Source organism: Brassica napus, chromosome C9 (genome assembly GCF_020379485.1).
Source record: "Brassica napus cultivar Da-Ae chromosome C9, Da-Ae, whole genome shotgun sequence".
NCBI classification, from domain to species: domain Eukaryota; kingdom Viridiplantae; phylum Streptophyta; class Magnoliopsida; order Brassicales; family Brassicaceae; genus Brassica; species Brassica napus.
Window position 1 is genome coordinate 26,717,380 of NC_063452.1, and position 24,392 is coordinate 26,741,771.

General features: G+C 31.9%; 4 protein-coding genes across 4 annotated transcripts; 2 read left to right on the forward strand and 2 right to left on the reverse strand.

Moving 5' to 3' along the window:
- Positions 1 to 1,118: 1,118 nt before the first annotated feature.
- Positions 1,119 to 6,222, reverse strand: LOC106373394. The gene is made up of 2 exons (XM_048768277.1): positions 4,945 to 6,222; positions 1,119 to 1,749 (listed from the first exon to the last, which is right to left on the reverse strand). The coding sequence occupies exons 1-2, from the start codon at positions 5,444 to 5,446 to the stop codon at positions 1,376 to 1,378; spliced, it is 876 nt and encodes a 291-aa protein (XP_048624234.1). The 5' UTR covers positions 5,447 to 6,222; the 3' UTR covers positions 1,119 to 1,375.
- A 7,834-nt stretch (positions 6,223 to 14,056) lies between these two features.
- BNAC09G22360D (uncharacterized protein At4g04980) lies at positions 14,057 to 18,850 on the forward strand. Its single transcript, XM_048768278.1, has 8 exons — positions 14,057 to 14,995; positions 15,433 to 15,804; positions 16,036 to 16,131; positions 16,297 to 16,420; positions 16,514 to 17,579; positions 17,652 to 17,817; positions 17,888 to 18,205; positions 18,408 to 18,850. The coding sequence occupies exons 1-8, from the start codon at positions 14,930 to 14,932 to the stop codon at positions 18,627 to 18,629; spliced, it is 2,430 nt and encodes an 809-aa protein (XP_048624235.1). The 5' UTR covers positions 14,057 to 14,929; the 3' UTR covers positions 18,630 to 18,850.
- A 32-nt stretch (positions 18,851 to 18,882) lies between these two features.
- Positions 18,883 to 19,495, reverse strand: BNAC09G22370D. Its single transcript, XM_013814590.3, has 2 exons — positions 19,295 to 19,495; positions 18,883 to 19,186 (listed from the first exon to the last, which is right to left on the reverse strand). The coding sequence occupies exons 1-2, from the start codon at positions 19,428 to 19,430 to the stop codon at positions 18,984 to 18,986; spliced, it is 339 nt and encodes a 112-aa protein (XP_013670044.1). The 5' UTR covers positions 19,431 to 19,495; the 3' UTR covers positions 18,883 to 18,983.
- A 455-nt stretch (positions 19,496 to 19,950) lies between these two features.
- On the forward strand, positions 19,951 to 21,717 carry LOC125592563. Its single transcript, XM_048767803.1, has 3 exons — positions 19,951 to 20,285; positions 20,433 to 21,231; positions 21,298 to 21,717. The coding sequence occupies exons 1-3, from the start codon at positions 19,951 to 19,953 to the stop codon at positions 21,715 to 21,717; spliced, it is 1,554 nt and encodes a 517-aa protein (XP_048623760.1).
- Positions 21,718 to 24,392: the final 2,675 nt, after the last annotated feature.

Here is a 24,392-nt window from a genome sequence, read left to right on the forward strand (position 1 = left end):
TTTGGCATGGCTGCGAGGACCGCCTTGAGAAGAACATGTCGCTGAAAGGAAATGTGTCGTTCAACTATTAATCTTCTGTCTGATCGTGTCTAAGATGGACGCAAAGATGTCTCTCTTTTTCCGCCTGAAGAGTTCGGGAAGGCCACGGTATTTTCCCAACCCCCTTATGTGTTGATGTTCGGGACTGTCTTCACTCGAGTCTTCACTTCCGACGAGGTCTTGTCCAAGAAGGTAATAGATGATTTCTGAAGATTAATAAGCTGTCCCGAAACCGCTTCATAAATGCCAAGGATCTCTTAAAATTTTGAAACACTCGCTGCACTCGATTTGCAGAAAACATGGTATCATTCACAAACAAGAAATGGGTGACTTGCGGGCTTCTGCATGAGACCCTTATCCCGGATAGAGTCCCTTTCTCCTGTGCATTGTTACCGAGTACGGAAAGTACTTTCGTGGATAAGATGAATAAGTATGGTGAGAGGAGATCACTCTGTCGTATGCCATGAGATAGAGTCACTGAATCCTGGGGAGTTCCATTAGTCATAAAAGATTATGATACCGACTCTACGCACGCCATTATCCACGAGATCCATAAAGGGTCGAACTCGAGCTTTGAGAGGACCATGTGTAAGAAGCTCCATTTATTCATGTCGTAAGCTTTACTCATGTATGTTTTGACAGCCATGGAACAATACTTCCTTGCTTGAAGTGGAGTTTCATGAATAATAAGGACATTATCCGTAATTGTCCGACCCGAAACGAAGACAGATTAAGATTTTGAGATGAGATGAGGCAGTAATGGCTTCAGTCTGTGGATTGAGGATTTTCGCGATGATTTTATAGTGATTGAGGATTTTCACGATGATTTTGAAGTGTGTGTGACACAGTGCTATTGGCCAACACATCTTGGAAATGATTTTCGCGATGATTTTATCAACATAATCTTTTGTTTTATACCCCACACATCTTGGAGATCACCTCTGTTGACTTCAAATGTGATTATAGATTGAGATACATAATCACTTATTCACTTTACACAAAAAAAAAGAACAAGTAAAATCAGAAAGAATGTGGCACACGATTTTACATGTTTTATACCAATTTTTATACATAACTAATTAATAAAGAAACACATTTTCTTACAATACCAACGCAAATCTAAAGTTTAGACACACAAATGCACATCTAACCTTCTAGATAATGATTACAGAAGACACACGTCGTTGAATGTTGAATATTAACTTGAACATTCTGGCTTTGAGTAGATACAAACTAATACCCGTATGGAGTGTGGATGAAACAAAGCTTACCAAAAAGGAAAATAGTATAAAATGCACCATCGTTTTGGTATGCTCCTTCCATTATATCGACATCTTTACTGTTCCTCGCTCCGACGACGGAAAAGTTTGTAACGTCTTAAAGATTCCAACCTTTGCAATTTCATCTCATCGTTGAATTTTCTTATGAAAGCTTCGACTCGTGAATTGAGCTCATCTCTTCCCATTGATAAATCCTTTTTCAAATTCCCCCACGACGGAATTCTATCCGTCAACTTCTTTCCCGACCCCGACGACGACGGAGGAGGCCTCCTCGCTCGCGACGGTGATGGACACGATGATGTGGACATTCTTGAGTCGTTTCTTGAAATAACGTGGCCTTGAACCGTGTTAGGTTTCGTTGGTTGTTTTTCGGCTTTGACTCTCTTCCACATCTCATCCATGGTCTCGCTCTCATCACCCGATTTGTCATCTGATATAATAATCATTTATACATATAGATAAAAAAAAATTCTAGTTAATTGAGGCTTTTAGCAGTTTTAAATAAACATTCTGTATAATTTGAACTATGGGTCAAAAAGTAAATATTCTAACTAGATTACTTCCAAAACTAATCATGGTTTTCTCAACGAAAACCGTACGTGATTACATGAAAATATCATTTCAAATTAATTGAATGTATCATAGATTAGTCCGAGGCAAAATTTTATGTATCATATGTTTCTAGTGTTATTTGCAAAACATATTCATATATAAAATGACCCTTTTTCTTTTGGAAAAAAGATCTCGTGTGGCCTGGATAATGTTTGCATATATGATTTTCAACGTAATTGGCTAGAAATAGAATATTAGAAACAAAGTCTTGGATTCAAAATCCCCTATATATTAAAAGAGAAGTCACTTTAGTGAGGTTTCGTGACGTATCGCTCATAGGTGAAGTTTCAAAAAAAATTGTTATAATTTGATTGGTCGATTGTTTTTAATTTTTATTTATTTAAATTATATCTAAAAATTTAATGTAAATCTAAAAACATTTAACATCACTTGCCATATAATCTAAAGAATATTACAAATAACAATTTATGGCAACTAATTCTCGAAATTATAGAAAGATTAATAATGTTATATTTATTACTTTTAATATTTATAAACTATAAAATATAATGAACGAATTTTTATATAAGATAATTATAATAGTTTTATACTCTACTTGATGAATTGTATTCGAATATAATTATATAATAACTATTTTAAATATTACAAAATCTAAACATGTTTATTAATATGATTTTTAAATTATTTATCGTTGTTTACCGAATAAATTTATCAGAATTTTAAAATTATTTATATAGTGTTATAAATTTTTTATAAAAATATAAATCCTACTATATATTGATTGAGAAGTCACATAAGTGGTTTTTTATTACGTGTTGATCATAAATGAACTCTTCAAATTGTTATAATTTGATTGACCGATGATTTTTAATTTTATTTATTATAATTATATCTAAAAGGAAAGGATAATTGAAACTACGAAAGAGTAATGATGCGATCAATTTTTTATATATTTATAAATTACATAAAATAATAAACAAAAGTGTTTATTTGAATTGATATAATGATTTTATATTCGTATAGAAAGAATTATATTTGTATGTAAAATATCATAATAACTATTAATGTCTAATAATTCAATGCATGCTTTATAAATCATTTATAAAATTATAAATACATTTATAAAAATCAGACATTTTAAATTATTATAAGAGGTTCTAAGTCATTTATAGAAGCTTATACATTAATTTATAAAATGTATTTTGAAAATTTATCCTCCTATTACAATATTTTGAATTGTTTTCATTTTTAAAGGTAAAATTCCTCAACTATGTTTACTTAGTATAGAAACCCCTAAACTAAAAATTTACTGGTAGTAATAGTAATTATGACATGTTAGAGTTTAATTCATTAAATAAAGTTAGTTTAGAGAGTTTTTCGTTAAATACTTAGTTTGAGGGGTTTTTACCCAAAACAAATTTAGTTGAGGGGTTTTAACGTTAAATTTTTTTATTCTTTTCTTATTATCTATTATTTAAATCCTTATAGTGGGATTTGTTTTATCAAAAACCAGTTGCAATCAACTGACGAGATATCTTCATTCCTAATATCATGCATTTAATATTTAAATATATATATAGCAAGATTTGAGTTACCAAAATTATGTATATATTATAACCAGAATATCTTTAAAAATTTATTAGAAGATATTCTATCTCATTGCTGAATTAAAATTTATTAGAGGATATTTTGTCTCATAGCTTCTCTTGAAAACTATGTCATTTAGAAACTTAAACTAATTTGCTATATATATATCACGCCACCCCAATTAGTTTCACGCATCTATCTTTTAAGTTTTCATATGTTTTTGATCGTTCTAATTTAAATTCTACTTTTGTGATCTTACGCATGTGTATGATAATCAATAAGTAACTCATAGACGGGAACACCATTACTGGTAATTTTATGGGAGATTCTTTTTCTCCGTTTATTTTTGTTCTCTTTCTCTCCATGTTGTATCTATATCTATATTTTTGCATCAGTAGTGATTCAACTAACAAAAAGAGACGACTTTGTTTATCCAGGAACTGATCATCCCTTTCGAAAAAGGTAATTCTTTTTTTTATAAAGTTAAATCACTTATCAAGAATATAATATAAGATGTGTATGCTAATCAAGTGCAATTTATTTGTTGTGCGTGATCCTCTTCGATACGTCTGAGAGCCAAAGGTAATCTCAAAGCTTTTAAAAAACTTTGAAACTCATTGACGTTGTCCTATCAATTATATAATTTGTTATCTTTTGAGGATTGTTTACATCTTTAAATATTTTTGTTAGAATTACCTCTTTTCTGATTCAAGGCTCAGAGAAAGAAACTGTAAATCATATCTGCTGTTACAATGAAACCAATGATAATAAATCTCAGATAATTCAAATCTCTCTTTTATATTTTATGGCTAATTTTTTTATCGAGGTTCCGCGTGAAATATTTGTTTTTTTCTCAATTATTTTTTTCTGATGTTTTAATATTAGTGTTAAATGTGAACATTTTCTAAACTTTCTAATGTATTCTTTGTTCATATGAACATAGTATAAATATCAATATGTAACATTAAATCTTTCATATTAACCATATACATGTAACATAAGTATTATATAGTTATAAATATGTAATTATCAATTTAATATTAATGTTAATGTCCGGCACGCACCTAGTAACATTTAAAGATAAATCAATTCAGTTGTCACCAATTCGATTTTACGTTGGAAATATATCTAATTTGTATAAAAATCTGATGTACGCAATCCAACTCTATCCATAACTGGTATATCGATTTTTCCAAATATTTAGCCATCATCTTCGAATACATAGGAACAAAACCTCAAACCGTAATTTAGAAGACATTCTAAGTATATTATGAAAGTTGAATCAATCTAATCACAAATTTATTTTAGGTTGGAACATTTACCTTCATATACTAAAATAAGATTTAATTAATGGCTATGAGTTGTAAAGTAAAAAAGTTTTAAGTATACTCTATACTACTACTAACAAGTAACAAGTCTAAGATATACATAGGGACATATAATACTATAATAGTATAATACATACCTTGTGGAAAAGTCTTTGAAGGGACCGTAGGTGGACGTCGGAGTTCAGCAGGTTTCTTCGGCGCCGTTGACGGAAAACGACTCTTGGGAGAAGAAACCGGTTTACGATTACCAAAAGATCCTCCACTCTCTGGCCTCACCGTTAACTTTTCGTCCTCGGGAACCTTATTATTGTGTTGATCAAACGAATAATCGGATGATGAGTTATTCCAAGAACGGTCGTGGGCATGGTTCTGGCTATGGTTATCGTCATCATGTTCATAGTGATGATATGTATCATGATCGTGGTTATGCTCCGTGGCCGGAGAGTCAGATCCATGGCCAAAGAGAGAAGAGGAGGCGGCTAGAGCAAAGATGATTCCGTTGATGATGAAGAAGAGGGGGTTAAAGGTAGGGAGAGAGAAATGGAATCCGGTGACGGAAAAGTTCAACGCTGATCGGAGCATTAGTGATATAGCTCCGACCAAACCTGAAGCGATGATCCATGCCCTCGCTGTTAACATTATCTTTGTCTTTATTTTGATCTCTTTTTGTGTGTGTTTTAGCCTCTGTTTCTTTGTACGAAGCCTTATATCGTACCCATTCAACCCTTTTTTAGATTTATACAAACAAAACCAAAAGCGATGTTTGCTCTGTTAAAGTTCGATTAATCTAATTAAAATAAATATAAACCAACGATAAAAATGATAAATAATGAATCAGTCTATTTTTTTTTAAATGAATCAGTTTTTAATAATAGAGATGTTATAAGAAAAATTCATGTATAAACCATAGCATAATTTATATTCTTAAATAAGAACTAAGTAACAACTATTATATATATACTGAATTATTATTTTATCTTTTAACAATTATTATTTTTATAAAAATGCATGCCTTAACTTTTCCAAAAAAAAATGTATGGCTTATTTTTTAGTCAACCAAAGACAAAGACCATTTGGGAATACATTGAACCGCTTGGAACTCAGACATTGAAAGGACCAAATCTGAAAAATACTTCGATTTAGCTTTTAACACATACAATAAAAACTTTTTAAATTAATACTAAGCTATATTATTTTACTAATTTATAGAGTTAGCAGTTCAAAATTATAATTTTTTATAAGAATATGTTTATATATTTTTTAAAAATACTATTTCATGTATATATTAATTAGACTTTATAAATTTGAATATCATCTACATTTATTTGATTATTTGACATATTTTCATATCTTGAATACATATTATAGAAAAATGAGTTTTAAGATATAATATAATATAATAACATCAAACTATTAAAATAAAAATAAGAACTAAAGATGAAATTTATTTTGAAAAAATAAACAATACAATCTTTTATTATGCTTATATTTATGCTTGAAAAAATAAACAATACAATTTTTTATTATGGTTGAAAAAATAAAAAATTTTGCGATTTTAAAAGGAAAATAAATTTATTACCTAATAGTTTTCTAAATGTTATTATTTTATTAAATTATGTTGTATTTTATACTAGTTTAACATAAAATTTAATAAATTTTTGAATAAATTTATTTCGTAAATATTAAATTATTAATTTTGTATTGTATATTATTATTTCAATTATTTTAATGGTAAAAATATCATTCAAGTGTTATAGAGAACCACAATAATTTGCAGCACTAAAGGCATTTCTACCACGAAATTCTAAATAGGTATCTAAAACTAAAACATCTCCCTACATGTCATCATATAAATATCTCTCTTTACACATGTTCACATCGAAATTATTTAATTAGAATAATAATGCTTTGATTTTGTTTTCTTAAGGTTCTGAACGATAAAGATTCTCTAGTACCCTCTAGCTATGATATTATTATTTTTTATAAAGAATGTACTCTCTAGCTATGATATTACATTAAATAAAAAGTTCTTTTCCAAAAAAAAAAAATAAGAAAAGAGAACTATGATATTACATCTAATCTATCTACTAAAAATAACTCTGGCGTTCCAACTAAAACTTAGTGAGTTTTCTTTCAAAAAAAAAAACAAAAACTTAGTGAGTAATTAGAACATAAACTAATAGAATAGCCTCAATGTTACTATTTGCATGAAAACCAGTTTTGGTTTTGAAAATTTAACTATGTACGTCGATTGATTTAAAGATAGTACATAAAACATAGATGGATTTAATATGTAACTCATGTCGACATTAATTGATTGTTTGAAAAGGTCAAGACTCAAAATATGCAGTCTATCTTATCTCACTGCAGAAGATATATATTTGAATATTTTTTATAATTGTCTACTGGATCGACGAGACAAGAAGCTTAGCAATATCTATCGTGATTACGTGAATATAAACTTTAAGAACTCCTTTTACAAAAAAAAAAAAAAACTTTAAGAACTAAATGGAAGTTTTTGTTCAAAAAAAAAACTAAATGGAAGTTCTAATATATATTCATATCAAAGACTGTATGCGTAGAATACTATCTGCGCTTTTGAATATAAAATGAGAGTAATTAAATATCTTGTTGCATTTTTCCATGGTTTAACATATGAGCAAGTTAAGTTGGATGTTAACGTAAAGATAGTTTTGCTATCATGTTACTAATTGTATAGAATACGAGCTAGGTCAAGATTGTGACCTTTGAGAAACTTTTTTTCTGAATATTAAAAAGCCAAAGAGCCAATGAAAGTTCACCATGCTTCATATAAGGATCTATTATTCTAGTGTGTACATAAGTAATATATATGCATGTCTTAGTTTATACGCGTATGAAGTCAAGTAAATATAATACATTATTTACACTCCTAACGTTGCATGACATTGCTGTGTAACAATTAGGGGTGGACAAAAAAACCGAACCGAACCGAGTCAAACCGAACCAACTGAACCGAAACTGATTCAAACCGAATCAAAGTCTATTTCAAACCATTTGGTTGAAGATTTTCCCAACCCGAATGGTTCGGTTTTAAACCGAACCGAAACGAGAAACCGATGTGTTTTTGTAATTATTTAAATTAAAAATATTAGTAATACCAATATACTAAAATTCTAATACCATACCACATATTTTCCATTTTTCATTTATTAACATATATTCTTCTAACCGAATATGTAATCATTAAAATATTTGATTTAAAAAAATAGAAAAGTCTTTATATTCTTATATACGTAAAAATATGGATGTTAAATCTAAACCAAAAACCTAAAACCTAAAGAAAAATTTATTAAAAACAAAAGTTCTTCTCCACAGCGTCACATGGAAGATGATTCATTGCTAACTTTTTAATAATGATATAAGAGACATTACTAATGATGTTGGGTTTTTTTTAGTTACCTTTCATTTGTTTTAGTTCTTAATTATATATTTTGTGATTATTTAAAGATTTTTGTTTCAGTTTTATATTGAATTTAGTTTACATAGTTTATGTTTACATAATTTATGTTTTAAAACATAATTCTTCTATTAAAAAAATTAAACTAAGAAGAACCTAAATAAACTGATCCAAAAAATAAATCCAACCGAACCAAATACAAACCGAACACAAACCGAACCAAACCAAACTAACTATGGTTTATTTCAATTGGAAAAATACTAGAACCGAACTAACCAAACCGAGCCAAACCCGAACCGAATCGAGAAAATAATCGAAGTGTCCACTCCTAGTAACAATGTCTTGCCATGCACATACAATAAAGCGTAATGCATACATAATACATTATAGACGATCATGCATACATTCATGATTGGTAGACATATATTACATCTAGGTATATTATATATACTAGGTTAAGATCCGTGCCTTGCGCGGAATCAACATTATATATATAAATTATTTTATGTATTAAATATTTTTACATATTATAAAATAATAAATATATATTAAATAATTAAAAGTCAGTAACTATTAAAAATATAATTAAATTGGTGCGAACATATAAATCAATTGTATTAATCCAAATTTTTTATTTATTTGATAGGATATGTTATTAAATTTAAATGATACTAACATAGATAATATATTTTAGTATATTTTTAATATTAATGTCTATTAAATGATGATTTCTACTCATATAGTTTTTTGATCATTTATATTTTTTATAGAAAAAAATTTAAATTACTGATAACAAAATTTTCATTGTGGGATTAATAGTTTTAGTAATTTATAATTTAAAAAAAAATAAGTTGTCAATGATCGTTCAAAACTTTTATCAAAAAAGTGGTTCAAAGTAAATTTTGAAACTAAAATATTGTATTTTATATGGTTTATAGTTTAATTTAAAACGATATATATATTAATCTTATTAATTAATTAAATTAGACTTTTTACTTATATAATTTGTGTAATCATTTGTATTTTGTCATAACAAAAATTTTAAACCATGGATCATAAAAATTTGAATGTGAGACTTTTAACAATTTTAGTAATTTATAGCCGTTTGTAAAAATTCAAAATATAACATATACATAAAAATCTAAATATTTATTATATGGTTATTGTGGTTGTTTAATTTATTTAATAGCTTAAAATTAAACAAATATGATAGAAGATATACTATTTTTTATCAAATCTTTATTATTCAAAATCATTAATTGCCATATATACTTTAGCCACATTAGGCAATTCCGTAAATTTTATTTAAGGAAATAATAAAGTACATTAATGATGAATTTATTGTTAGTTTAATAAAAAACTTATTATATAATTAGATGGACCAACATATTTCTATAATGATTCTAAGAATCATTCTAATGATGACATGTGGCTACAAAAAAAAGTTTTAATGCTTTTCTAATAATATATAGGGGATATATATAAAGAAAACCAAGTTTGAAGAATTATTGAAGCTAGAAGCCTAGAACCGAACTAAAAACTAGTTTTAGACCGATATCTACTGCTAATTTTATGCATACTGATAAACCTAGCCGAACGAAATGAAAAGTGTAATCCATTTTCTGTAAACCGATAGACCAAACCGAATCAAATGATATAACTTATGCATCATGCATGTATGCACTACATGGGCTTGTATCGTCAACTAGGATTTGTGTTCTTTTTCCACAGCTGACAAAAATTATATATAATATATAATTTATTGGGAAAGTTGGCAATATAGAACAACTAAACTAAAGTATTGTCCCCTTAAAACAAAATCAAATTTTGTCACTTTTGGACATTCACTACCCTTTTTGTATATAAAAATTTATATCAATTTTTTTAGAATGCACAAAAATCTGGAAAATTGTATATTTGATGTAGATAAGCAACTGCATATAAAAAAAATAAATTTGGATTCAAAAAATGTTTGAATAGTAATTTCAAAAATGGGGTAAAAGTGTTAGAAAATCAGATCTACTATCAACGGAGGTTTAGAATGTATAATCTAATAAAGACATAATGATCTACCAGTCGTAGAATGCGCAATACACCGAAAACATTAACAACTACTAGGGAAGAATATAAAATCCTCATTCCCTCTATGCTCTACATAACTGGTAGATTTGATGCGCTACAAAAACTAAATAATCTACTAAGGTATGAAATGCTTTATTCGAATTGTCTTTTTGTCTACACCGTGGTATACAATATTCTACTAGGCCTTCTAATTTCTAAACAGATAGAATGCAAATTCTACCTAATAAAATTACAAAATCCAAAAATCTAGCCAAAAACGGTTAGGAAATATTCAGTAAATCTTTTAAATGTTTTTTATTTCCTTTTTTAATTGTTTTTCCTAAAATCTAGTCTTCTTCTTCAACATACCACGATTTTGAAAATTCAACGTGGAAGTTTTCTTCATTTTTCAGTTCTTCCAAACTTTTGTCATTCTAAAATATGAAGATTAACATATATGCTTCATGTGGTTTGTGGAAATCGTCGATGAACAATGGATGGGGATTTCTTGTTGATGAAGAAAAAGGAGGCAGGTTACTTACTTTGGACACAAGTTCAAGCTTTGAAAACCTAAAGGTTATGGTGTGTGAAGACTTTGGAATTGATGTAAACATGGTCAATATAGAGCTGAGTTATTTACCTTCCGATTTGATCAATAGCATCTACTCACCACCTGTTATCATCACCAGTGATCGGCAAGTAAGAAATTTTCTTACATATGTAAAGAACAAAGCTTCGACGCAGTTGTGTGTGAGTACTCAAGCCTCTAACATAGCGGAAGAAGGTACTGAGTCGCCTAACAGAGAGGAAGCGCCTATGGAGTCTGACGATTCAAGTGATATGGAGTCTGACGATGCAGCTGATATGGATTCAGAAGAAGATGTTGAGGGAACTGATAGTGAAGATGACAAAAAGTGTGACAAAGAGAAGATCAATGAAGATGGTGTTCGGTTTTCTTTGGTGGATGTTGTGAAGAAGGGTCAATCTTTTAGTTCCAAAACACTTTTGAAGGCAACATTCGAAATATGTGCAATGAAACATAATTTCGACTACGTGGTTGCCAGATCGGATAAAAAAGTGTGGTACATTCGTTGTTCAGATGATGATTGCACCTGGCGTGTTCGTGCAGATGGATTAACAGGCTCATCGTATTTTATCATCAAAAAGTATGTACCTGATCATTCATGTGCTGCATCCAATAGGAAGGATTGTCACAACAGTTAAATCGAGCAACTAAATGTTTCAAATAAAGTAAAAAATAAAGAGTAACTACAAGAATCAAATACAAGAGTCAAATAAGAGAGCCAATAACAACCTATTTCCTTAACAAGTCATAAACAAAAGAACTTCAATCAAGTTCCACTAGAGGATTTGTGATCGTCTTTGGAGGAGTGTATTGTGTCATTCTCAAAATAAGCTCATGATCATTGGCAGCTTCCCATAGGTGGTAAGCAATCTTTTGGAGCGCTTCTCGAATGTTGTTGTCATTCACCAGGGAGAAGTCCAAGCCTAGAAGATGACATTCAATGTGCTTCATGGCATATACTCCACAATCACTGTTACTCTTGTTTAGTAAGTAGGGCATTGGGGTGTAACTGACAGTATATTGCCTGACCTTGAGTTGCTGCCGACTCTTTGAAGAGTGAACAGATTTGACAATTCTAGGGATGAGAAAGGCAAATGGCTCCACTTCCTTGTTGTGTTTCAATCCCTCATAGTCAAAGACCTCTATCGACCGAGAAACAAAGTTGACACACATATAGATCCAGTGTTTACCGACATTTAGAGGCACATACATGCGTGTAACGTCAAGATCCCACATCAGTCATGTTCGTTAGTGTGCTGGAAGTTCACCAATGTCGTACCGGTGAAGCAGTTCTGATACTTTGAATTTCTTCTTGTCCTTCCGAAACTCTTCGAAAGAGGTCTTCATTTGATTACTGAACATGCAACTCATGAATGCTACTTTACTTGGTTCCCATCATCGCAAAGTAGTCCTCTCAGTGAATAAGTACATCATAGCATCAATTTTCTGAAAATTTTATAAGAGATTGTAAGTCGTGCACTGAAAATATTAAGGAACAAATTTAGACTCACGTGATTCAAAAGACATTCTGTAGGTCCCATGACGCGTGCTGCTAACTCACTTGTTAACATAGAAGGTCCTATTTTCAGTTCACTGCAATGCAAAATTCAGTTAAAAATGATACTATTCTAACGTTTTAAGAAACAATATAAACTTACTTGGAAGTTGAGGACCACTCAATTATTTTGGCCCATGAATCCTCAGGGACAAACACTAGTGAGTGATCAATGTCATGCACCCGGTCCTCAAGTAATTCCTCATCTTTCAGAGTAGGTGGTTTCCAATCCGGAGGCTTAAATGAAGACAGTGGAGTAACCCATTCTGCTGGTTCTTCGTCCTTGATTTTTTGTGAGGGATCAAAACCTTTAACATGTGATGCTTGAGAAAGGTTTTCCAAGGCGTCTTGTAAAGATTCTTGCATCCCCTTATCTACATAGTTCGATGATTGTGACAAATTCTTCAAAAAATCAAACATGTCATCGTCATCAGTTTTAACTTCCTGTAAATAAAGCCAAGCATAACAACATTAATAGCAAATAGAGTCAACATAACAAGCATAACAACATTAATAGCAAATAGAGTCAACATACTGACAAAATTACATTACAAAATGGCCAAGCCAACATGTCATAGTTATCAAAAACATAAACTCATTAGCCTTTTCAAGTCCATTACGAATTCAAAACACAAAACAAAGTCGATACCAAACAAAATAGAATTCAGAATCGTAGAGAACAAGAACCACAATGACCTCACAATCAACTCAACCCACAAACGACAATCAAAACCATAAACGCGAATCGATTTGTATTTTTAAACAATTCAAGCTCTTTATACTACATACACATAAACAAAAATGAACAAAAAGAAAAAAAATCATAAAGGGGATTTCCAAACCCTAACCTTCAATTCTTTGTAATCGATGGTTCTCAAAGAGTAAAGACGACAGAAGGAGGACGAAGGAGAGACGTGACGACGATATCGTCGTCTCCGACGAACTTAGACGGACAAAATAAAGAAAGAGTCAGACGGCGGAATCGCCTCTGCGTTTTAGAAACGGGAGTCGGAGACAAAGAAAGTGATGTTTTTTTTACTACTCCGTTTCCTTTTTAGTTCTTACTATTAACCGTATTTTATTAAAAAGGACAAAACAGGTTTTTCATTTTTTTTTGTTCTAAAGGGATAAAAATTGGATTTTTTATTCTAAGGGGACAAAGGTATGCTTCTTTTGTTCTTTATCGGCAAAAATCCCTAATTTATTTATGTAGTTTAGCGTGGAAAATTCGTCGTATCCAGACAGCTAATTTCTGGAAAAAAAATCAACTGATATGATGAAGTTTCGGGAGCTTTTACCTGTAGATTGGATTTGCATCACCTAAAGATTTCAATATGTCACACACACAACATCATGCATGAGTCATAGTATCGACATAATCCATCAATTAATTCAAGTGCCTGGATACGAGTCGTACGACGTTGACTAGTAAAACCAAGTCGAGTGGAAAATGTATTTGCCTGACAATACACTTTGAATTGACTTATAAAATTATATCTTACATATCAAAATACCATCTAGATATTTCAATATCGACTGCGAGTCTATTACGATACTCGTTTTGAGTAGTGATCAGTGTTCACATTTTATGATCAATTCTATATATGATATTGTGTTATTGATTTAATAATTTCTAAATACTAGTTAGAATTTGATATTAGTTTTTATTTACTACATATTTTTTTTTAAAAAAATGAAACGTTTTCAGATTCAAAGTAAAAATACTTAAAATATAAACGAGCCTTGTTATTTTTAATGGATGTGTACCACTTTTTTGCTCCAAAAAAGGAAGTCCTTGTTTGAAATGAAATCATCACTACAATGTACAATCAGATCGTTTTCGATGGTTCTCCGGACCGAACACAATTGCTATGTTTTTATCTCAATAGTACTTTGTGTTTGGCTCAAAAGCTCAGAAGTTTATTCACATTTCTCTTCCTCTGTTTTTGTATATACAGTATAGTAACATGCTTATTTTTCTTCTTCTTACAGTTCCTTTCTTCTTGCATTTCTCAGTTCGTTGAGTTGAATATATAATTGGACTAATTTAGAAACTCCAATTATAATCAACCGTTGAAAAGAAACCTTAGGAAACCTAAGAATAACAGCTAACCCCTGACGGTAATGCTCAGATTGGTTTAGCTTCTATGAATGACAATTTTAAACCTTATCTACTCTCTCAGCTTGTGCAATTTTTAGCAAAACCTTCAGGAGAAGAATTAACAGTGATTATAATAGTCAACGATTCCTATCATTTGAAACTTGTCTAATAATAACCAAAAGAGCTACATCCAAAGAGAGAGAGAGATCATCTGCTGAAAAGGGTTGAAGAAAAGCAATTCTTTCTTTCTTCGCACGTCTTCTTTTAAAAGAATTACCTGAAAACATATTCATCAAGAAAGAGAACTCTCTTTCTAATGGATTCTCCTGATTAAATCCTCTTTTGGTTGAGAAATAAATTTCTCGACTTCATTACTCGCAATGTCGAGCGGGAGGCTTTGCGGCTTCAAGCCAATAACGTTCTGTCGCAAGCTCACAAGATTGCAGGTTTGTCTTTTACAATTCAATTCATCAGTTGTTTGTATTAGTATTTTATTTGTTAACTTTAAATGAAAAATTTAATACAAACAAAAGGGTTGTTGTGTACTGTTTTCATTGAATTTCTCAGAAGTGTTTCAAAAGAATACCAAATATGTTTTCTAACATTTGATTTTTTTTTTTTAAAATTGTTTTTGCATGTAAATAATATTTCCTTAATTTCTTAACTATCACGTTTGCTTTTGCCTTACATGTTAAAATGCTAGTTTGAGGACAAGATTCTTGATTTCTTAGACTTTTACATTTTTGAAGGTTAATAGGGCTATATAAATATTCAAAGAACAGCAAATTTAATTCACATATAAATATTCAAAGGAAAAAAAGTTATTAAGACTAAGATTATATATATATATATTGAAATAGTCAAGGGTTTCTGATGTTTTTAGGTTGCAAGAGGGCTTGCTCTAAAGAAACTTATCAAGGGCAAACACGATTTTAGACGTGCATCAACATCAAAGAACAATGTCGAAAAAAAGAAGAGTAAAAAGATCAAAAGCACAGCTTCACAGACACCTTCCGTTGCAGAAGCTTCTCCAAAGAGCTTCAAATCTCCAAAACAAGCTACTGCTTCAGGCAGCGCGGTGTCTCCTTTGTCGGTACAGAAGAAACCAAACACACCGAGACACAACGATTTCGAAGGTTCTTCACCAAAATGTACAGCAAATTTCATATTAATGGTGGAACTGAGAAAGAACATCTTCTCTTTCAGAGATATGATTGACTTGCCTTCTCTTGATGGTTCTCTATCTGTCACCGAGGTGATCATTTCTCTTGACATAACATCTTATTCAGGGGCTGACCCTAAGATTTATAGGCTTATAAAAACCTGATGGATCCATACATATACATATATATATATATATGTTTTGGATCGTGTGGCGCCGGATGATCTATATATATATTAAGTATTTAAAATTTGGAGCCAGGCGGAATATTTCGTCCTGATTTTATTAAATTCTTCTTTATGTATTTTTATGTTTGTTTTGTAGATCATAACACATACAATGAAGGATCTACAAAAGCTTTCTCCAGAGATTGTAACCATTAACCAATCTTTTGACATGGAAGGAGCTGAGATGGATAAGGTACACAGAAGGGGTTTAAAGAGTTTTTGAATTACATAATAAACATTACTTTGCAAGAAAGAGAAAAAAAGAAGTAAATAATAATTTTTGAGTTAGGGTTATTTGTTTTACTTGATGAGTCTTGTTGATCTGATTGATTGACTCCCAGAAATGCCCCAAAAACAGATGTTGATTTTCTTCTACGAGGATCTCAGAGCCATTGGTGATTCTTGGATTATGGATAGTGACTGGATTTATCGGTCCAAGTACAGGAACAGTGGAGTTGGCAAGAACAAGTCAGATCGTCTTGGTTTGTTTACTACAACCAACCAACACTTTGTTTGAAGGATCTTGTTGATAAACAACACTCTTCTTGAACTTTTCTTTTTGTTTCTCTTTGCAGTGGAACATGTTTTAGCAGCTCTTGATGGACTCATCAAGATGACAAAAGAAAGATTTGGTATGATGGATCTTGACTCTGATGGAAGAAAGAGTTTTAAAGGTGTTCCATCAGAAGCAAGAAGAAGCTTTAGAAGATCTGTGTCCTATTCAGAAAGCAACAACTCTTTTTTCCCTTCTCCACTAACACCGAGATCGGTTATTCCCGGGACAATGATGTCTAGTAGTAGCTCAACATCTCCGAGTCTTTGGAACTTAAGAGCTCAAGCTTTGGATAAGTTAAGCCCTGTTGATTTGAAGCAGCTCGCGATGCGGATACTGTCGCGTAGAGACTCAGACAGCCTTCAAGATCTTGATCTCAAGAATATTATAGAAGAAGAACAAGAAGAGAGTGAGAAATTAGGAGAGGACGATGAAGATAACGACTCCTCTGTTTCAGAAACAGAGGATCATAGCAAAAGTTCTGAAACAGAGCATGAGACTGAAGGAGAGCATCATATTGAAAGTTCTGGAACAGAGCATGTGGTGACTGATGGAGAGCATCATAAGGAAGGTTCTGAAACAGAGCATGAGGATCATAGTGAACCCACAACTTCAGAGACAGACTCCACAGAATCTTTTCAAGAAGCAATCTCAGTAACTAAACTGGCACCACCTTCTCCACCACCGCCACCACCGTCTCCCTCACCATCATTTCTCAATAAGAAAGCTACTCCTCTCTCACAGCCACCTCCATCGTCACCACAGCCAGGAAGAAAAACTCTTTCTCCTCCACCACCGCCACCACCTTCAAGAAGACATGACTCTGGAGGTAATAGTCCGACCACGCCGGCACCTCCAGCACCACCGGGCAGCGGAAGAACCTTGCGTGGAAAGAGAACAACTAGCAAACTTAGAAGATCAGCACAGATTGCTAATCTCTATTGGGTTCTCAAAGGGAAGCTTGAAGGCCGCGGCGTCGAAGGGAAGCCGTCAAAAGCAAGTAAAGGGCAAAACAATGTTCCAGATAAGTCTCCTGTTAAAGGTGCTAGATCAGGAATGGCTGATGCACTTGCAGAGATGACAAAAAGGTAAAAGACTTGCGTCACAAGTCATCTCTTTATGTCTTTTGAGTTTTTGACTCTTTTGTTTTTGTGTCACAGGTCGAGTTACTTCCAGCAAATCGAAGAAGATGTTCAGAAATACGCAAAATCAATCGAAGAGTTGAAATCTTCAATACAGAAATTTCAGACAAAAGACATGAAAGAGTTGCTCGAGTTTCATAGCAAAGTGGAATCTGTTCTTGAGAAACTAACCGATGAAACACAAGTACGTTGTCTTCAAGTATATATATATATATATGGTTCTTTCTTAAACTAAACTTGGTTCGGTTCTTTAGGTTCTTGCGAGGTTTGAAGGTTTCCCTGAGAAGAAACTAGAAGCCATAAGAACAGCTGGTGCTGTGTATAAGAAGTTAGATGGGATTCTAGTTGAGCTCAAGAACTGGAAGATTGAGCCGCCACTAAACGATCTTCTCGACAAGATTGAGCGTTACTTCAACAAATTTAAAGGAGAAATCGAAACGGTGGAACGAACAAAAGATGAAGAAGCTAAAATGTTCCAGAGACACAACATTAATATCGATTTCGAAGTTCTTGTCCAAGTCAAAGAAACAATGGTTGATGTTTCATCAAACTGCATGGAGTTAGCATTAAAGGTATATATCACTGTTCAAGAAATGGACAGGCGGTAATCAGACGCTTTATAGGGATTTCTTTTAAAGGATCGTTTTAGAAAAATCATTTCGTTTATAATCAATTTGCTGCCTAAACGCAGACCGGTTCTTAGAACATTGGTAGATATACATATAAATCAAGAATTTGGTTCTCTGAAACTGATTAGATCTATATGTTCTGTAGGAGAGGCGAGAAGCGAATGAAAATGCGAAGAACAGTGAAGAAAGCAAGATGAATAATGTGAAGGAAGAGAGAGCTAAAAGGCTATGGAGGGCTTTTCAGTTTGCTTTCAAGGTTTATACATTTGCAGGAGGACATGATGAACGAGCAGATCATTTAACACGACAACTTGCACATGAGATTCAGACAGATCCTGATCAAGCCGATTCATCCAACATGTCCTGATGCCAGGAATGCTGAAATCAAGAAGATATTGACGCTTGAAAGATGATTGTAAATTTGCAACATAACATTTTTGTGGGTGTCTAGTTTTGATTTTGGAGCAATTCAAAGAAACAGAGAATGTTTTTTTCCATTTCGTATATATAATTACATGGACTGTTAATCTCATCTAGTCTCTAATCCGAGGAAGTTATGGGGTTTAAGGCTTAGAAGTTCTTAGTTATCCAAATAAGTCAAAATAATTACACGACATAGGAAGCAATAAAGCAAAGATTATAAGAAAAAGTCAACGCAGATGCCAAGAGAAGATAGGTTTCGAAAAGAAGAAAAAAAAACATTAAAGTCAACGACAATGTTTCAAAAGAAACCATAAAAGTCAACAACATACTCTTCTTCAAGAACATTGTCTTCCATGGTTATCTCGTTATTATCTATATGATCCTCTCTTTCTGGATCTTCCTCGATCATATCAATGTCTTCTTCTTCTTCTTCTAGAGGTTCTTGAGAGGAGAAGGCTATTCTCTTCACTTCCCTTTCATCTTCTGTCTCCACAACTGAAGCTGTCAACATATCAAAGCGTTGTGATTGGAACACGGAGCCAAATCAATCAGATAAAGACGAAACACCAAGGCATATAGTTTTATGGGTTTTGTTATAGAACAACTTACATATCTTTCTCTTTCCTAATGAAGTTTCTTCTCCTTGAAGATTATTTTGCATATATGGGGTCTTGTCTTCATTTACTTCCATGAAAGAAGAGTTTGAGAGTTCATAGAAAAAACACAAAGATGTTGGGTTTGACATTCTTTGATGAACAGATCTCTCAACGTTGTTCCGAGTTATAAATTAAAAATTAGGATTTCACTAGTGAGTCAGTGACAAACTATATAGACATTTGTTTCTGTTCAAATGACTTAAATGATTTGAATATCCCAGTCTCTCTCTATTTTAGTATTTAATGTGCAAGTAATTAATTTTTAATTGGAAAAAACGTCAATAAAATCCCAAACTTAACAAAATAAGCTAAAAAAGCCTCAATTTTTAAGTAAACCAAAATATTCTCAAACTTTAAAAAAAATTCCAAAATAATCATAAACTTATGTTTGACTCTGTCGTTTTAAGCATCCCCAAGTCAACTGTTAACTTTTTATAAACTTCCGTTAATTAATAAACGATGAGTTTTACTCTATCATAAAAAAAAAAAACTCGTCGTCTTCTCTTTTTCTCCATCGATAACAATCCCTAATTCCCAATATCATTCACCTAAATCCATAGATTACTACACAGGAATCAAGCTTAACTCTTGACTATTTGAAGAAAACAGATGGAGAGGCCGAAGAAGCTTGATCATAAACGTCGTAAGAAGAAAGCTACATCGAATGAAACAATTGAAGAGGAGCACGATGCAGGGAAAGGTCGTGGGCTTGAACGAATCACCGCAGAGGAGAGACGCAACGAACCTCGACCTGACACTGAGAGAGACTGTCATGATGAGGATGTTGACCGAGATGATGGAGAAGGAGATGGTGGTGATAACGAAGAGGATGAGGTTGAAGAAAATCAAGTAGAAGAGAATGGAGAAAATGGATTAGACGTGGAAGAAGAGAACTGTGAGGACTTATCACAATATTTTGGAGATGTCGCGAGAGAAGAAGAAATGTAAGTGATGGAGAGAGTGGTGATGATATTTGGGATGATGAGAAGATACCGGATCCATTATCTTCCGACAAAGACGAAGAAGAGGTAGAACGAAGAGAGTTGTTTTCCAATAGTGTTGACAGTGAAGAGCTTTTGGCATTGGGGAAGACATTTGCTTGTGCAGCAGTATTTCAAGTTGGCATTGTTACGGTACTCTCTGAAGACCTGTTATGACATTAAAATGTACAAGTCTACATCAAGGAAGATGGGTGCGAGATGCTCTGATGTTGAGTCGAATTGCCCTTGGAGGATTTACTGTTCTTACGAACCAAGGAGGCACAAGATGCAAGTGAAAGTGTATATCAATGAGCATAATTGCATGAGATCAGACTACTCAAAGATGCTTAAGGTATCGTCAATTGCTTGGCTGTTTGCGGAGAGGTTAAGGATCAACAGGAAGTTTACGAAAAAGGAGATGGCTGAAGAGGTCAAGAGAGAGTACAATTTGATTGTCACAGAGGAACGATGTGCAAAAGCGAAGTCTAAGCTATTCCGACAGAGAAAAACAAGCCATGAAGTGCATTTCTCACGTATATGGGATTATGAAGCCGAGATAAAAAGGTCCAATCAGTATACATCAATGGTTATTGAGACTATTCCCGGTGCTACTCCAGGAAGCAAGCAAAGGTTTGACAGGTTATATGTTTGTTTCACATCTCAAAGAGAATCTTGGATAGAATCATGTCGACCTATCATTGGGCTAGATGGTGCATTCTTGAAGTGGGATATTAAAGGGCATCTACTAGCTGCTGTAGGAAGAGATGGAGACAACAGGATTGTGCCAATTGCTTGGGCTGTTGTTGAGGTTGAAAATAATGTGAACTGGGAATGGTTTGTGAAGCTTTTGAAATCGGATTTAGGACTGCAAGAAGGAGCAACAACAACAATAATATCCGACAAGCAGAAGGTTTGTGGTGCGCTAATTTCTGCTTTTTTGTGTTGTGCTTATTTGATTGTGTCTTCTTATCAACAGGGACTTGTGAATGCTGTCAAGAATGAGCTTCCAGAAGCTGAACACCGAATGTGTTCAAGACATATCCTTGCAAACTGGAAAAGAGACAATAAAGATCCTGAATTAGAGAGATTATTTTGGAAGATAACAGGAAGCTACACTCTAGGGGATTATCAAGAGCATATGGACACACTAAAAAAATATTGCTCAGGTGCCTTTAACTCCCTTCAGAAAACAAACCCCAATACATGGTCAAGAGCTTTTTTTAGGTTAGGATCAGATTGCAATGACAACCTTAACAACCTTAGTGAGTCATTCAACAAGACAATTAGAGAAGCTAGAAAAAAGCTATTGTTGGAAATGTTAGAGGATATAAGAAGGCAATGCATGGTTCGTAATGCCAAAAAAGCTATCATTGCTTCACATAGTAAACAACTATGATAGAAAAAAAGGAGCTAATGAATCTTCAAAACTGGGACGAGAAAAGCGTATGATGACTTGTTCTAATTGCCTAGACACTGGTCACAACAAAACTACATGTTCTAATCCGACAGCTGAAAGAGAACCAAAAAGGCCAAGGGGTCGGCCAAGACTTCAAGATGTGCTATTTTTTCTTTTTGTTAATCACTTGTTTAGTCGAGAACATGTTGTATATGTCGCTTACACTTGCGTTTTTTGTAGGAGGAATCAACACAAGGTTTTTCACAAGAACAATCTCAAGATTAATCAATTCTTCTTTTTTTATTATGTAATGGTTCAGACCATCTCTTTTGTTATGTTACGACTAAAACCATCTCTTTTCTTATGTTATGGCTGAAACCATCTCTTGTGTTATGTAATGACTAAAACAATCTCCTTTATTATGTAATGACTCAAAACTCTCATCTCCTCTCATTTTGTTAACAGCACATCATGGATAACACGTCTTTCTTGTTACACGCCTTTTACGTCTGTTACGTTTCTTTGTCATCTCCTCTCCTGTGACCCAAACGGTTCCAACTATCTCTTTTATTATTTTGTTTAACACCATAACAACATATCTTCTTAATCATCATGAACAACACATGTTCTTAAACATCAAAGCAACACAATTTCTTAAACAATATAGCAACAAATTGTTTCAAAGAAGTCTAAAACAATAACTTCTCAGACCAAATTTTCTTAACATATCATCATTTATATCGGTTTTGGTCAGAGAAAATTTGCCCCTATCTCTTTTACTCACGCACCTGAAGAACGCTCGACCAGGATTTTCTTGCGTCCTAGACGTGTACATTTCACAAGCTCATGACATACACACTTGCTTGGAAATCCACGAGCTTCTGAGTTGATCCCATGGTGAAGAGGAATTTTTTTTTCCTGGGAATTAAGGATTTGCAGAGTCGATGAAGAAGAAGAAAAGACACGAGTTTATGTTTTTAATTATGGAGTAAAACACATCGTTTCACTATTTAACAGAAGTTTAAGAAAAATTAACGGTTAACTTCGGGGTGTTTAAAAAGGCTTAGTCAACATAAGTTTAGGATTATTTTAGGAAATTTTTGAAAGTTTGAGAATTTTTTGGCTTACCCAAAAGTTGAGGATTTTTATAGCTATTTTGGTTAGTTCGGGATTTAAATGACGTTTTCCCCATTTTTAATTTCTTGAATATACATTTCTTTGTTTGGAGTAAATGTGGTCAATTAGTGGAAAAGACTGGCCCTTATCCTTATGGAACTGTAATTAATGACGTTAGAATAAGGATAATAGAAAGAATCAACTTACAAAATGACCGACCAGTTCAACTTCAACCATTGGATCACCACCGATTAGGTAATTTTTTCAACTCTATAGAAAGTCAATGATGTGTGGACTCACAAGCTCATTTAAACTTAGAACTAGATCCTCGTAGCGCGGATATGAATTTTCAATTTTTAATTAATATTTTATTAAATGATGTATTTATAAAATTCATTCATATTATATTTATTAAGTAAATTTTTTTTTTTTGCATCTTAAACTATCTATTTTTTTACGAATGTGTGATATCATATAAAAAAATATAATAAAATGAGTATACATAGTTAATTAGATAATTGTAAAAACATAAATTTTTTTTTCGTTTGCGATATCATATAAATAATGATCCGTCCAGTTAACAAAAATAATGATTTTTTTTATGTGTAATTTTTTTTTATTTTGACCATTTCCTTAAAACTATATTAAATTTTACATATTTTAATTAGAATATTTTTAATATCTTTACCTTTTTATTTGAAATGCAACTCAATATTTTTTTTAAAATTATAACAAAATATTTAAAAAATATTTTTAGAATTTGTTTGAAAAATATGAAAATTACATTTTAAATTAAAATTATCCCAAAATATGATAAGTTTTGATGTAAACGAAAACTCAAATTATGTCAAAAATAATTATATTCAATGATAATAACAATTTAAATTGATTATTTTTTAAAAAATACATTTACAAAAATATTGTTTGAAAGAAAATTCATTTCTCTTTCAAATATAAAATAAAAATATTATAATTAAATAATAAAAAATATAAATAAAAACCATAAATTTAGCAAATGACAATTGAGTTATATTATGCTAAAATTTTATTTCTAACAATTTAGCAAATGACAAATGAGTTATGAGCAAATAATACCATATAATTTTTAAAAACATAGTCATTCTTAAATATTTTTTGAATAAATAAATATTTTTTAATTTAATCAACTAAAAATAATATTCGTACAATTATGTGAGTCAAATTCTAGTTTTATTGATACATGTTATATATTAATGATGTATGTTTTAGGTAACATTTTAATGATGCACGTTTTTTTAAATCTCCATTATTAAAATTATGCACGTAAGGATAACTCATGAGTTTTTTTTTGTTGATTAAATGACATTATGTCCAAATTTATTTAAGGATATTTCATTAAGGTAACTTTAAAAGACAAACAATAAAATTGGAAGTTTAAATTCATTTAAACATATTTCATTGATGTAACTAAAAAAACAACTAATAAATTAGGCAGTTTTATTCGGTTTAGGATATTTTATAAATGCAACTGAAAAAGACAAGCAAAAAAATAGAGAGTTTAGTTTAATTAATAAATTAAG

What these genes read in the sequence shown, in the direction of transcription:
- LOC106373394 (XM_048768277.1), bottom strand. Translation starts at nt 5,446, where the DNA reads ATGTTAACAGCGAGGGCATGGATCATCGCTTCAGGTTTGGTCGGAGCT. An exon ending in TTCAAAGACTTTTCCACAAG is followed by an intron (nt 1,750 to 4,944) that starts GTATGTATTATA and finishes TTATTATATCAG; the next exon opens with ATGACAAATCGGGTGATGAG.
- BNAC09G22360D (XM_048768278.1), top strand. Translation starts at nt 14,930, where the DNA reads ATGTCGAGCGGGAGGCTTTGCGGCTTCAAGCCAATAACGTTCTGTCGC. An exon ending in GCAAGCTCACAAGATTGCAG is followed by an intron (nt 14,996 to 15,432) that starts GTTTGTCTTTTA and finishes TGATGTTTTTAG; the next exon opens with GTTGCAAGAGGGCTTGCTCT. An exon ending in AAGGAGCTGAGATGGATAAG is followed by an intron (nt 16,132 to 16,296) that starts GTACACAGAAGG and finishes CCCCAAAAACAG; the next exon opens with ATGTTGATTTTCTTCTACGA.
- BNAC09G22370D (XM_013814590.3), bottom strand. Translation starts at nt 19,430, where the DNA reads ATGTCAAACCCAACATCTTTGTGTTTTTTCTATGAACTCTCAAACTCT. An exon ending in ATTAGGAAAGAGAAAGATAT is followed by an intron (nt 19,187 to 19,294) that starts GTAAGTTGTTCT and finishes ATATGTTGACAG; the next exon opens with CTTCAGTTGTGGAGACAGAA.
- LOC125592563 (XM_048767803.1), top strand. Translation starts at nt 19,951, where the DNA reads ATGGAGAGGCCGAAGAAGCTTGATCATAAACGTCGTAAGAAGAAAGCT. An exon ending in GTCGCGAGAGAAGAAGAAAT is followed by an intron (nt 20,286 to 20,432) that starts GTAAGTGATGGA and finishes GCATTGGGGAAG; the next exon opens with ACATTTGCTTGTGCAGCAGT. An exon ending in TAATATCCGACAAGCAGAAG is followed by an intron (nt 21,232 to 21,297) that starts GTTTGTGGTGCG and finishes TCTTATCAACAG; the next exon opens with GGACTTGTGAATGCTGTCAA.